Source organism: Ostrinia furnacalis, unplaced genomic scaffold (assembly GCF_004193835.3).
Source record: "Ostrinia furnacalis isolate ACB-3 unplaced genomic scaffold, ASM419383v2 OfSCF0694, whole genome shotgun sequence".
NCBI classification, from domain to species: Eukaryota; Metazoa; Arthropoda; class Insecta; order Lepidoptera; family Crambidae; genus Ostrinia; species Ostrinia furnacalis.
The window spans coordinates 1,945,885-1,961,419 of record NW_021130933.1 but is presented as its reverse complement, the minus strand read 5'-3'; the positions used below and the strand labels follow the sequence as shown (position 1 = coordinate 1,961,419).

At 38.4% G+C, this 15,535-nt stretch overlaps 2 protein-coding genes across 2 annotated transcripts; one reads left to right on the top strand and one right to left on the bottom strand.

The window, feature by feature from the left end:
• Nucleotides 1-7,733: 7,733 nt before the first annotated feature.
• LOC114349581 (proline-rich protein 12-like) lies at nt 7,734-9,818 on the top strand. Its single transcript, XM_028299994.1, has one exon. The coding sequence runs from the start codon at nt 7,734-7,736 to the stop codon at nt 9,816-9,818; it is 2,085 nt and encodes a 694-aa protein (XP_028155795.1).
• Nucleotides 9,819-11,607: 1,789 nt separating this feature from the next.
• LOC114349609 (gastrula zinc finger protein XlCGF8.2DB) lies at nt 11,608-14,938 on the bottom strand. Its single transcript, XM_028300049.1, has 5 exons — nt 14,319-14,938; nt 14,048-14,226; nt 13,689-13,772; nt 12,681-12,943; nt 11,608-11,691 (listed from the first exon to the last, which is right to left on the bottom strand). The coding sequence occupies exons 1-5, from the start codon at nt 14,855-14,857 to the stop codon at nt 11,665-11,667; spliced, it is 1,092 nt and encodes a 363-aa protein (XP_028155850.1). The 5' UTR covers nt 14,858-14,938; the 3' UTR covers nt 11,608-11,664.
• Nucleotides 14,939-15,535: the final 597 nt, after the last annotated feature.

Sequence of the window (15,535 nt, the reverse complement as noted above, 5' to 3'; positions counted from 1 at the left end):
AGACCTGACATTTAAACTACATAGCAAGAGTAACTGCCTAATGTACTTACCCAAGTACAAAATTTTTGTTTCCCCATTTACCGGGTAGTTTTTTTAAATTGGCAAAAATGATACGACCATACTCATTCAATACTCTTTGTTAGACAGGTAACGTCAACTGTCAGTGTCAGTGTCATTTTTTCGCAAAATGGTCACGAAGTCGGATTGCCGGCCGGCACGACGATAGTTTATCTGTTTATATTAAAGTAATTGTACGGTGTAGGTACATATTGTATTACACTCAAATCATTCCGTCAGCAATTCCGCCGTTTGTACGTTCTAATTCCGTTCAATAAATCAGTGCTTTCATCGCATTCATAGCAATCACACGTCATTCTTAGCATTAGCATAACATTGTAATTTACGACATATAGCAATAAACTCTTAACTAGCTCAATCTCCAGTACCTATTTCATTTAGCATTCTTTAGATGTACTTCTCTCACGGTACAGTAATCTTTTGTTTTTTGTCTTATTTTTTAAATGTATCAGTAAATATAAGTTTTAGTTTTTGTAAATTAAACAAAATATAAAAAATAAACTTAATATTTTAGGAGGTTCATGATCGGTCAAAATAATTTGTACTTGATAACTTAATACGTTAGGCGTTTGTAACAAAAATAATTGTATGAAAGTTGTATAAGGTATGAAATTAGCGTTTGTTTTTTCTTCAATGTTCATTACTATGTAATTTCTTTCATAGTATAGCTCTGTCCATCATTCTTTTTTTATTTGAAATTTGACTTCAAGGGCTTACTTTTACGTCTAAAATGTTAAACTTAATTTTATTCTTTAAATTAGAATTTAATCTTCAAAGGCAGCTCGTCCTAATTGTCGTCCGTTTCCATTAAACAAAAATAAATATATTTATACTGATACCAATTTTCAAAAAAATGTCTTAATTTTTTTATAGCTTAATGTTGTTTCAATCTACCTACAAAACATGCTAACAAATGTAATGCTTAACTAAAGCTTACATAGGCAAATATTTACTGTTATAAATAAATTTTTAATACAGTTTAAGATTCGTAAATATAGATAAAATGTATATTTTATAAGTTTTTAACAAGAGAATTAGCTTAAAAACAGTTAAATGTTAATTTTTATAACAGCCTAGGATTAAAATGTACACTAGAACTGTTTTGATGTAACACTATTTTACGAAATAAATATATATTGAAATTGAAAATTGAATCTACCTAGCTACAAAATTATATAAAATTTGAATTTATGGTTTTTTAAAAAATCCCAAATAAAATAGTATGGAAAAATTTATTTTGGTGAAATTCTCCATATAAACGCTAATGCCAAATAATTTGGTCTCAAAGACTGAATTTTATAATTATTGCTTACTTAAGTGACGTTCAAAAGAAAAATATGACTTATTTTTAATACTTACCTAAATAAAACCTTTGACTTAGTGATATTATTTTTTACACTGTATAAAAAGCCTAACGTACTTACAGGAGTTCAAACTATATTCAATATTTTTCTTTTACAATAAAAAATACAAAACATAAGGTCTAAAAAACTATGTGAAACCGTCAATATTTTATCTCGGTCTGAAGCACATTTCTTAGTTTGTACTTGGTATAGTACAACCGGCAGATATGAATACTGCTGTTGAAAAAATACAGGACTTACGAGGTTAATGCGGTTCACAGAATACATCTACCTACCAAGTTTCAACAGTGTAGCTCTTATAGTTTCGGAAAAAAATGGCTGTGACATACGGAGTATACGGACAGACAGATAGACATGACGAATTTATAAGGGTTCCGTTTTTTGCCATTTGGCTACGGAACCCTAAAAATCACAAAATTAACGATAACTTCTAAACTACGAAAAAACCCTATGTATGTTCTACGGTGAAATCGATAGGTCTAGTCCTCACCTATCACCTGCCTTCGGCTTGACACCTTACAAGAAACAACCTATAGGTACTTAAAATACTCAACAATTTCATTTCGCAACGCAAGTAAGCTATAATATAGGTAGGCCTACAAAATTTATGTCAACATTTTATATAAAATTTTATGCTCTAAAAATAATAAAATAAAAAATATTAAATAATGACTCTTTTTAAATGATCAAAAGCTTGTCGCGATATTTAGGTAGGTAGGTACTTACGTGTATTACCAATTTGGTTTATTTACTTTTTTTTTCTATTAAATTACGTAATTAATGTATCTTGGTTTACACAAGTAAATCTCGCAATAAAGTCATAATATAAATTGGGTAATGACTAATAATTAATAATAATAATTATTATTATTATTAATATAGAATACCAAAAGGTACTTAATTGTTACGGTTTTTACTCAACATTTTTAAAAAACGATTTGGTACGAGTAAGTATCGATACTTGCCGACCGATACTGCAATTCATTGAATAAAATGTTAAAAAATAAAGACACTCGATTTCAAAAAATATATATTTTTTGTTGGCTTTAAATAAAAACAAAATTGTTATACTGTGCAACTCCACTCTTTTTTGTTCTTTTTTTGTGCTGTCATTCTAGTTTTATTCCACTTTGTTCACCTGATTTCAGTCTACATTAGCAGTCGCCTAGAAAACACAGGTGAACAGATGGGACATTTTTCATTGATCAAGTGGACTTAATTATTTCACCGACATAAATAATGCTAATAGATTATTATTGCCTAAAAATGCTCTGAATTATTATTTGTATGCAATTTATGATGTAAGTATGTCAATTAAACATAATAATGCTAATAAATATGTTTCAATTTGTCACCAGTTAGCTCACTACGAGGTATGTATTGTTTTACAGTCTTATATTCCCTGTGACATAATGTAGGTATACAAATTTTATTACTTGTGATTACCATTAAACTTAATTAAAATTAAGCTGCCTCTTAATTTGACAGTTTCTGATATAAATTATCACTCCACGGGATTTTACAACAAAAACTATAACGGTAAATAAGATATTTACCCTCCCGATTTCTGTTGTTCCTAGTTTCTGATATCACCCAGAACAAAGTGGAATGAACCTAACGTTCGACGATATTAACTGTCATTGTCAGTGCCACCGAGCGCACGTCCGTCCTCATCAATGTTTTCGGCCGACTGAATGCCTCGCACACAGAGGGATAGAAATATGATATCTCAGTGCGAGGAAAGGGACAGCAATAGCGCGCGCGGCGCGGAATAAAATAACGTAAGCGACAAATCGGAAATCATTTATTTATTGAAAAACCAAACTGTATTTAAAAAAAAAAACTTGCCACTTATTAGAATCGGTTATTACCTTACCAATATAAAAATTTGGGTTTTATACATTCGCCTATCTGCTTGTATAACTAAAAATAGAGTAATAGAAGGGTCATCTTTGGAATTTTTTTCTATCGAGAAAATTGTTTCCATTCATGTTTCGGCTCTAGCCACATACTAGATATATTTGTCAACTATAACATATTTCAAAATGAGAACATAAAATAAAGGAAAAGTACGATTAAAACTAATTCTGCGCTTCTTTAAAACGCCCAATATTCGCAAGGCATCACCTTAATTTTATGGTTTAGATTGTGTTTCGAGGAAACGTCTCATTAGCTGTTTTGAATGTGACGTTATACGATTATGTTACTATTGAGAGAGCTTCATCTGGAAATAAGGTCTTATGTAAAATAGATATTGGACCTTAATGTTTATGGGAGAAAATGCAAACCAGTTGGTAAGTTTACTGGTTTACAGTCATGAAAATCAGTTCAGTAGTTTTTGAGTTTGAACAGACAGATGCAGCTGGAGAACTTTGTTTTTTAACTATTTTTTTTCTTAAAAACCTTTACAAACAATATAAGTAAAGATTTCTCTAAATAATATAAACACAGGTTTGTAAAGTTTACAACATGTTTGTAACATAAGCTCTTGATAGCTCTTCTCAATCGAGAGTTGGGAATTAAAGGAAAATATCTCCGAGCATTATAAAACTACAAGTCAGAAAAGTTTTTTTTTATGCATAACAAGGCAAGTATTTGACCACAATCGCACCTGATGTTAAGTGGGATGCAGTCTAGGTTGGTACATATCTGCCCTGTAAGTGCCTATTCACTCACGCCTCGAAAAGGCCCGGATTATAGTTTTCGGGAAAGACAGCAGCAGGCAAGTACTTGTTTACATTGTTGCTAAATAAGTATTATTTATTGAGCACATGTCCACAATCGAAACAAACAAGTGGGTAACGTCATAAGAGTGACAGTGAACAAGTGGAAAGCGACAGTGCGCACGAGTGCAGGAACCGCGTGTGGTGTAATTGGTATGCAAAACGCGCGCAAGGAAGCGCTGCTCATCCAACGGGCTAATTGCTCTCGGCGCTGCTTGTGTGGCTCGCAATGGGGATTGTAGACCAGGAAGTCTGTATATAAGTCACGTAGATGATTATTGCCCTTTGTACTTTGTTCTTCTTCTTATCGTGTCGACAACAAATCTACACAGTGTCAGCCCAAAATTCCGCTATAAGAGTAGTGTTGTCAGCAGCATTCATTAAATCCTCCTAAGTGCAGTTGGTCGGGCACTCAGGGCACGACATCATGTGCTTCATCGACTGGGGAACAAAACCGCACCTGCACTCCATGTTTGAGCCATCCAAGAATCCCCACCTGACCAGATTGCCCTTACTACGGCCAACCTGCGTTTATATAATTTAATTTATCTATGGTACTTTGTTGTTTTACTAGGACCCAGAGTGAAGCAGTAGACTAGGAATCATGGATAGGAAAATATAGAGAACTAAACACCAAAGTTCGAGAATCCTTGAAAAGGTTGGGATTTCCTCTGAAAATCACTCAACCATTAATTATGTTGGATAAGTAGTGAGAAGTCCTAAATGGAAAAGCTCTTGAAAATAATAACGACTATGCGATATATAAGATTTTCATTCAAAGAAATAAATAATTTGTAAATCTCAACTTACATGTTTAATAGCCGAAGAAAATTTACACAAGTAATTTGGTGGTGTTATTATTTGAAGCAAAAATCCAAGATTCGATTAGTAAATTCGATTCGGGATCGATCACTGCGTTTCTCTAAAGCTTGGGATTTAGTGGGCTTTTATCGATTTCGTATGGTGCCTTCAGATTCGAGTGGGCAATAACTTTGATCTGTAAACTCGCTGAGCGGACCAAATTAATATGAGGGTTATCTAAAAAAAAATGGGATTTGGATATCTAACAAGGATTTGTGATGATTTAAATTAACTTAAAACTTTTAGAAAACTTTGCAAAACCGTCCTGTAAATATCAAGCTGCTAAGTATTGTCTATAGGTAGGTACGCCTATATAAAATTTTAAAGGAAACGATTAATTAACGAAAAACGGTCGAAAATAGGATTGTACTCTCATGGGCCCCTATTTTTTTGCTAATGGTGTAATTCTTTGCAAGACGCAAGTCAGTAATAAAAACATGTTTCGCTACGAAGATTTAAGGACTGGTAGCGCCATCTGTTGGTAGCACTAAGCTAACTTAACTTTAATGCTGGTGTTTATTTTATTTAGTATGATAATTCGGTTTCAGATTGATTCGGCGATGACGAACTCCATAAATAAACATTCTTGATGAATTTACTCTAGAAGTGTAGAGGCAGCACCTAAAAAATTGTTCTACCTATAAGCTATAAAGGTATTCATTCAGTTCAGATATTTGATGAATAATATCTTAATACATTGGAGGACTTTAACTGCTTTAATTCGCAGAGAGGTAGTGAGTAACTATCACTTCAGTAGGGAAAAGGGGGTTCAAGCCAATCCAAACTACATAGACTAATTGGTTAATCTAATAAGATAGGTAGGTACTCTAGAAAGAAGTAGATCTTCTTTATAAACTTAAAGTAAAAACAGAATAATATAACGCGCATATTGTCAGCTGCACAGCGCCTATAAGAATATTAGCTATACTGTGCGCAAGTGAGTCGTATCGCGCCTGCAGTCACGCATCGCAGCGGGCGGCGCGCGCGCATAGCGCAGCTATTACACTGTCTAATGCACAGCGGAGATTCACTTTTGCGATAATCTGTTTAGTCTAGTACACCGATGAAACGGATTGCCGGGTTCGTTCATAACATGCATTAAGTAAGCGAACTACCGATGATCTAGCATCAAACTAAGCAGAGCTTGAAATGAGTACCTAGTCAGGTTAAATGTGGTGTATGGAACCCGAAATTACTGAGCTTTGGTCAGTACCTACTGGACCGAAAAATTTAATGCTTAGGGTTATCAAAGTAATAAGTTACGTGAATAGCTAAATAAATAAATAGCTCTGAAAACATACTATTTGTAAGTGATCATTTCAAAGTCGATCGCATGGTAATGGCATTCATTCATATCCTACTGATTCCTCTGTTCGATATCTTGAGAGGAGTGTAAAATAAGTCTCACTGTAAAAGCATCTATTGGTATGAAAAAATTAAGAACTCTTCACCTGAAAGAATACCGTAGCAACAACGCACTTGCGAGGAAAATTGCCGACTAAATGATGGCGCGTAGCCTGAACTGCTAAGGCAAGTAGCGGGTTCGAATCTTATGGTAGACAAATATTAACTTATGGAAATCGACCCTGGGATCGAAAGTTTTTAGCAGTTTGTGAGTCAAGTCTTAAATGTATTTATTTGTTTAGACAATTAAAGTAGCTACTAACAAATCGTTAACTTTTCAAGAAATAACAAGGGTCTCTACTGTAGACTCTACAGCATTATTGTTTTACAGATTCACATAGAAATACGAATAGGTAGATAGGTAAGTACTAAGTAATGTCTACTAACACTGACCTGACGTATAAAATCAATCTAATCGATTTAATTATTAATCAACAGTCTACATTTTACGAATAGCTAACATTACCTTGGCCCACTTTAAAAATCTATAACAGTACTACCTACTTAATTTGTCATTGAAGTAAAACAATCCAATAAGTTATCGCTTTACATAATGCGGGCAAAAACTGACCCTAGGTTTTTGCGGTTTTGCTTCGAAAGTCGCATAAACTGGCACTATCTAGGACAGGTCAGTATATCTCCAAAACATAAATTTAAGGTACTTAATGCCTAAACTATGTTTTACCTATTTTCTTAGTATCTGCCACAATAGCATAAGTTAGTGGTCTTTCGTTTTCCGATCAAAGTAATTAGTAAATCAAAGATATCTCATTAACGGTGCTATTCACGTTCATTTATGTTTACCGTTTTGTATTTGGCAAGCAGATCGAATAATGTAATTTCTTATTAGAAGTTATCACAAGTAACAATGCTTATCATTATCGCGACATGTCGAAATTAACATAAATTGAACCGTGATTTGAAAGTAATTTATTGAGGCCTACTTGCAAAATTTGTATTATTTGTTTGTTTGTACCTTACCAGCAGATACTTTCGAAACGAGTTAGTATATCAATTCCGTAGTCAAGTTTACGGTTTTAGAATTTTTCTGACATTGATCGGGAGTGTGATCTTAGCATAGCTATGTAATATAAAAGAATAGGTCTCAGATGTGTCGGTGTTCATGTTTCTTTGGTCGTCTACTGATAAGGAGTGCTTGCACCGATTGGGAGGATTAATCCGCGTCGTCCCAACAGTCTGCTTATATCGCGGACCGTGTCCAGTGGACCGTGCCGGGGCTTGAGCAACGTCGGCGTCTCCGCACAAAACCGCGCGCGCCGACCTCCCGCGCGACACTCGCGCCATGCGCCCGCGCCGCCTGCCGCCGCTGCTGACGCTGCTGGCGCTCGCAGCCGTCGCCGCGCAGCCGCTTGACGAGCCCGCACTCGACGCCAACGCCACAGAGCTCCACGCGACCAGCGTCCGCGATGACGCCACCAACGACACCCTCAGCGAGACGGACGACCACGAGCCGGTCGTCCGCAAGAAGAGAACCTTCGGAGACATAGTGTTCAGGGGACTCGCAGACGTTTTAGGCTACAATGTAGCCCGAAAACCCGCGCAATCGGCTTTTCCGCCACCGCTGGCACCGGTCCCAGGAATCGATATACCGTTGCAGGCCGGACCCGGACCTGCACCTGCGCCTGCGCCTGCCGTCCCCGCTCCTCCCCCGTGCGGAGCTCCCCGGGCGGCCGGCCCGCCTCCCTGCAGGGCTGTAGCGCCGCCCCCGCCGCCGCCTCCGCCGCCGCCGCCGCCGCCGCCACCACCGTGTCCAAGACCGAGAGCGGCGCCACGACCTAAACCGAAGCCAGCGCCCCCACCGCCCCCGCCGCCGCCACCGCCACCGCCGCCGTGCGCGCAACCGCGGGCCAATCCTGCCACTCCTGCTCCCTGTGCGCCTCCTCCACCACCACCGCCGAAAGATAATCTTGAAACTATACAATCCAACTTTAGGCTGTCCTTCAACTTTTTAAGAAGCACTCCCGCACCCGCCGCACAGGCCGCGGCCCCTCAAGTGTTGCCTCCGGTTCAACCGATAGCACCCGTCGCGATTGCGCCTCGCGCTGCCAAACTGCCACAGGACCCGCCGAGAAATCCTCGCGTTTATGTCGATGCTTTCGTAGTCAGGAACGGAGTCGCGCAAAAAGTTAATACGATAGACGCTAAACATCTTAATAATCCCCAACAGGCGGGTCTCGAGGACGATTATCTAGCTTACGACGAAGAGGTCGAGCCTCAGAGACTCGACTACGACGACGAGGACGACTACGAGGACGCGCAGGAGTCCAGAGATCGTGCGAAGGCCGTAAAAGAATTCAGTACCGCATTAGATAACTTCTGGGATCATAAAAGACAAGCCAAAAAGAAACTACCGCCAGCAGATTATCGAAACGTTCATTTTGGAGACCGTAATCTAGCCAACCAAGTGCGCAGGGTCGGAAGTTCGGAGTCGCATCAAAGTCTGCAACGGGAGCGCGCTCGCCCCAACCGTATCCCGGTTCCCGAAGGTGACGAAGGTGTCGAGGATGATGCAGAGCTAACTACGACGACCGAGGATCCTCGACGAAAACTAAAACCGCGAGTGCTACCTCCCACGGAGAAAAACCCAGGGCATATTGACACGGTGACAGTGCGCGTACCTCCAATCTACAAAGAAAAACGACCGAGAAAACTTCACCGTGAGCGACCCGAAAGACCCGACCGACCCGAAAGACCGGACCGACCCGATAGGGATGAAGAACAGAGCGCGGAAGCCGGTGACTCGCGAGAGCGGGAATATTACCACGAACAAGACACAGACGGAGAGGATAGTGCTTTGTCTCCCCAAACTGAAAAACCAAGACGCAAACGTCGTCGTAAGCAGAGCCGAAAGGCGCGATCAGCTGAGGAAAGCGATGAGTATTCCGCAGGTGACTACGACTACTTCGGTAACAAAAGGGCAATATCAAAGGAGGAGGAATATTTCATGGGCTTGACGATACCGCCACCGACAAAGGACGCAGATTTAGCACGCTTGGAACAGGGGGAGCAGCAGAAGGACGGACATTTCCTAGACGATCACGAGCGTCTTAAAGAGGATCCGGAGAGGATCAGAGAGGACGAGAGGACGGACGACGAAGGGCGGGCGGATGACAGTGGTCGCAGTGATGAAAAGGAGCGTTTAACAGATCAGAGAGAAGATAATAAATATCGGGCGGACGAGAGCGAGCGTTCTGGTGAGAATGAGCGAGCCGACGAAGGCGAGAGGACCGACAAGCTGAGCCCCAACGCCAAGGTGCACGAGACCGGCTATCGGAACAATTACGTCCACGCCACCAACATACAAGTTGACGACCCGCGTCCTTCCGTCGCTTCAGTCAAGAAAAAGAATGTAACAATCGGCAAATGAGCCACGCTACCGCGCTAGCACCCGCCATACCCATAGTTATTTATTTATCGACAGAAAATTAATAAAATTAATGCGTAATATAATAATTGCTCCGAGATTTATAGTAGTCCATTTCATTTGTTAGCGAAGGCTTCTATAAACGTAGAGCTTAATGACAGCGGTCTGTGATCTAGTTGTAGTACGCATGTTGCATCGTTTTTGTAATTTTATTATTTTTGTATTAGTTTAAGTTAATTGTACTATATTTCTTAATAAACAGTTTCGTAAATGATTGATTTCGTTCTGATTGTCTGCGTGAAATTTGATTTGGCCGAGGCACGTCGAATCTCGACAGCGTCTGTCGGGTTTATGGGTGAAGGTCCTTCTGAGATTAATAGAAAACTCTAGCAACGGTCACTGCGTTTCATGACAGTGCATTGACCCAAATGCTGCAAGACTGCAAGCGCAAGGTGCTTTTTGTCACGTTGCGAACTGCGAGTGCAACTAGACCGAAGTTTCATCCTTAATTGTACAGACAGATATACTTGGCCTAGACTTTCCGGGTATTATCTACTTTTCAGTTACTGAATACTGAAGACATAATAGAGGAATTGACAAAAAGTAAGTAATGTAAAAGCTGTAATCGTCTGAATGAAATGTTCAGCACTAAAATTAAACAATTGTCAATAATAGTCATGACTAATTAACAAGCGACTTGCTTAGTTTTTCTACTGTCTCCACCTAATTATTTTATAACGGCCCACTGAAAGATAAGTGCTTGCATTGCATTGTATTATGACTTAAAATGTTCTTTGTTACATATAAAATTACTTAAAGAGATTCTGAAATACGGAATTCAGGATTGGTTAAGAATGTCTGATGGCGTTGATCAGATATTTCGGAACAGTTCTAGTTATTTATGATTAAGAAAGAAAAACTAACTAAAGAAGAGAGTACTAATTGCTATCTACCAATATCCATTGGTGCCCAAATGTTTAGTCTTTTGGACCAATCGTAACTTGAATTTATGTTAGGGGTTGGGACTTAAGATTGATTGAATCGTAGGGAGATAGACATTGAATATCAATTTTTTTCCACGTGGCTTATAAACAATAATCAGAGACAACTCTATCGCTGACCTCATAATGTATATTTCATATTTAAGTTTCTTGGGAAAACCTCACGATGTCACTGTTACAATAACTAGTTAGTAGGATGTTTCGTCACATACAATAAGAGTATAGGATACAACGCACAGGTGTATTTTGCGGAAATGATGGAGAGACCGCCACCGCGCGGCCTTGACCGAGACGAATCGCGGCGATTTCACTAAACCTTAGCGGCGCTACTGATCACTGTCACCTTCTGTTAGATACGGTTAATTGTAGCAAAGTAATTACACGCATTCTCATATTAAAATATAATAATAATTAATATCTTTGGACAATTTCACACAGCGCCATCTAGCCCCAAAGTAAAATGATCATCATAATCAGGTCATTTAGTGTCCGCTGCAAAAACACGAGTATATGTCCTTTTCTAATTTACCAAAGGGATATGGAGGATCTGCCCAAACTGGCCAAACGGGTTGGATAGAATATTTAGGATATCTCTGCTAGAATAAATTCTTCTAGCTTAATTTTGACATTTTAAATATCATAAGAACGCTCGAACGCTAAAAGTTGGAACTTTTCTTTTGTAGCCCTACAGATAAATTGCCTTTGAGTTATTAATAAAGCTCAGTTGTACTTTGTTATTTACCTTTATTTATTTTTCTATGATAAAAAGCATAAGCATTTTGTTACTTATTTAATAGCTTTGGTATAGTCCGTAAATCCTTTTTTACCGTCGTTACGATGGTGAATTCTTAAACGCTTTCTGAGGGTTGATTTTCCTGAAAAACAAATTTTCCCATCTCAATGTTGATTTTTCTTTAAAAACCGATATTACTTGATTGTATGTAAGTTAACACGAAGCAATAAACGATACTTTAAGCCTGAGCGAATGCTGAAATCTAAATGTTCAAGCGCAGCATAGTAATAAAACCAGGGTGTGCGATTCAATCAGAGTGTGGTGTCGTTTACGCCAATAGACTTTGACATAATCAATAAGCTTGACTAACATTGACACAAATACAATATTTTTAGTAAACCTGATTTAAATTACAAAATTCAATATTGCTGATACTTATTACTGAGACAGTTAATTTTTATTTTAGTTTTTATACAATATGTCCACGTTTATTGCCGCGGATTATTAATTAGTCGTATAGGTCGCGCAACGAAAGTTGAGGCGAATACGGAACTCACACTGATGACTCACTTGAATAGAGGACACACACAATTACACAATATTATTATACTTTAAATTCAATTATCAAATACACTATCTACCTTGCTTTTGCTGAAAATGACTACGCAAGACAACGTTTCCGTTAGCGCGGCGAGCGTATAAAAATACAAATCTGGTTATCTTCATTGCCTCAACTCTCGCTGCGCGATCTTTAGCGCGGAGTGTCATGTCGCTTTATCACTAAAAGTCATAAACGTTTTATTTGCAATAATTTTTTAAAAAGCGATTTACTGATAAAAGCTCATAAGACTCATATATTTTTGCAAAAAGGCTTTTAAAAAGCAGTTTTACACGTCCCAGGATTAGGCGGTTATCACACTGCGCCGCGCTCCGCCGCGGTACGCGGACGACAGATTTAATAATTATATGCAAGTACCTCAGTTTGTATAGAAAACACGCGTGGCACACACACTGACAATGCGTTTGCGCGCGCGATTCGTTATATGTCGCCACGCGGACCGCGGCGGAGCGCGGTGCAGTGTGATAATCGCCTCAATGGGCCAGAGCTGAGAAGAAGAAGTAACAACTGACCTGCGCATGTCGCTGCCTCATGTGCTTCCTCAGCGACTGCTTATGATTATACGCAGCCTCGCACATCGTGCAAGCGTGTGCCCGCGCGGGCGGCGCGTGCGTGGCGGCGTGCAACCGCAGCGCGCGCCGCGTGCGGAAGGCGCGTGGGCAGGCGGGCAGCGGGCAAGCGTGCGGCCGCGCGCCCGAGTGCGTACGCAAGTGTGCGGCCAGCTTGTTGGTGGTGAAGCGCCGCCCGCATACTGGGCAGATGTAGGGTTTTGCGCCTGGAGATGAGGGTCCGTTGTGGGGTTGATGACGTCAAGATGCTACGCTGATGCCCGTTTTCACCATCAATCCCTAATTTTTAAGTGACCCCCATGGTAACACATAACATGGATTTTGTTGTCAAAGGGTCACTTAAAAATTAGGGATAATGGTGAAAACGGGCATAAGACTCATTTATTCATGCAAATGGGCTTTTAAAAAGCACTTTTACACATCTCAATATTAACCCTTTTATTTTACTGCTTCAGGACAATAAATGGGCCAGTGCTGAGAAGAAGCAGCACAAGTAGCGCAAGTCTTGTGTAGAGTTTGTTACAATAAACTATAACTACCTTCTTTGTCTATATGTGACTTGTAATGAGTGGGATTACAATATTATGTCATTTGGTATAAGTTGCCATAGATAAAGAGCCAAAATTTTGCCTAGAATCTACCTTTATTAAAACATTTCTAAAAACAAAGGTATGTTAATACATTTATAGTGTTAATAAATGTTATTATTATTATTTATTGTAAAGACACATCCGGTGAATTATTGCAGTTACTATTTAAATATTAGATTATGCATACTATTGTGGTTACTGATTAATAATACTATTAACATTGTTAACTTTTTTTTAAGCCCTGTTTTGTAATCATTTTAAAAAATTACATTACTTACAACACTCATGTGTAGGTACCTACTCATTATAATTTTTATAAATAGAAATAAATAACCATAGTTAATTAATAAAATAATCATACCTGTATGTATCCTAAAATGATCATTAAGGGTATTCTTGCTGGTGAAACTTTTCCCACACTCTGTGCAAACATGAGGTCTCTCCCCTGCAACCAAATACAAATAAAATTTTAAAACAAACTATTATCTAGCAATAAAATTGATTTAGTGAAAAGAAACTGAATCATCATTACTTTTTACTGTTCCTTAATAAATGTTCTAATAAAAGCTAATTGATTGTTCAGTACAATAAAAAGTAATTAAAGATTTAAGCCAATATTAATGTTTAGAAATCAATCAATTTATGTTTAATCTATTTTAATATCTCTTTGGCAACATAACTTAATTATATTTAATGATAGTATATTAATTATTTACTTACCACTATGCACTCTCATGTGTGTGGTGAGATTAGTGTTGGTGGTGAATGTTTTGCCGCAGCCCGGCACGGGACACGAGCGCCGTGGCTTGGGAGCACAGTGGCGTTGGGCCAGCCAGCGAGTCAGCAAGCGTACACCGCAGGTTGTGCATGGCCAGTCCTTCTCTCCTAAGTGACGCTTCCTGAAAATTATATTTCACAGTCAATTCATGTATTGCTAGGCTAATATTATTTAAGTGAAACTAGATTAAAGAATAGATGGTATACTACTTACAGATGAAGTTTGAAGTTGAATTTTCTTGTAAAAACTTTACTGCAGTACTGGCAGATGAAGGAAGTCGGAGGCGCCCAGTGTTTACAGCGCCGCAGAGAACCGCACTCGGAACATTTTGCCGGCTCGATTTCAATAGGCGTTTGAGTAAAACTATTGTCTTCTATGTCATACTCAATTGGAAATTCCGTTTTTTCGCTGTATTTGTGTTCAGCGGAGTCATGAAATAATGTTTCTTCGTGTCTAATGGCAGAGACATTTGTTTTCACGTCACCCAACACTATTGACTGAGAAAGCTTCGCGGCGAGTATATGATTGGATTTTTCACACTTTTCTAGAAAGCTCACTGTTGTATCTAATTCTATCAGGCATTGGGAGCAAATAGAAGCCGGCCCAGTGTCGTTTAACTCGATTTTAAGTTGAGTCTTCTTCACAAGTTTTTCATAGGGAGATGATCCTTTAATTTTGCGAAATAGTGAAAATAATGTATCTTGTCGATGAAAACATATTCTACAGATGTTATCGTCCATCACATCAACCATTGTTTGCTTGTATTTGAATTTTATCACTGTACTTTGTATTGTTTACAAAATTTTGCAATAACACCGCTAATCAATCACTATTTTACCGTTTGATTGTCAAAAATGAAATGTCAAAATATTTTCACCACAGATACCAAAATGGCCAAAATAGCGTTGTGTTAATTTTGTTTACAAAAAGTTTTTACGGAAATGCAGCTCTAAATGAAAATAACTATTTCAATGTAAAGTCATATAGCCTGACCAGGAACATAAAAACCCTCGCCATGTTGCGGAAAACTAATGGTACTAATTTCTTTTAATGGCAACAGTAACTGAAAACTTCATTTACATGTCACCTTGCATGTCAGTCTATTGTTGTCAAAGTGTAAACAAACTTTATTTTAAATGTTTGCAATTGATTTTGTGAATTAAATTGCTAAAATATTTTTATAGTCGTGAAAGAAAAGTGGTTCACGATGTGTTAATGTATTTGTCGAAGAGAAATACTAAGGGTTCGGACAATATTTTCATTGAATAATGTTTCCGACAAAGGTTGTCAAATTGACTGACATGTTTATCGTATAGTACAGTCCACTATGAAAATTAGCTGTAGTCTGTTTCAACTACCTATTTTAAAGTTTTTTGTCACTTACTAAGTTTTGAATTTTATGGAATTGGGAAAGAAGTACCGAGTTTGAA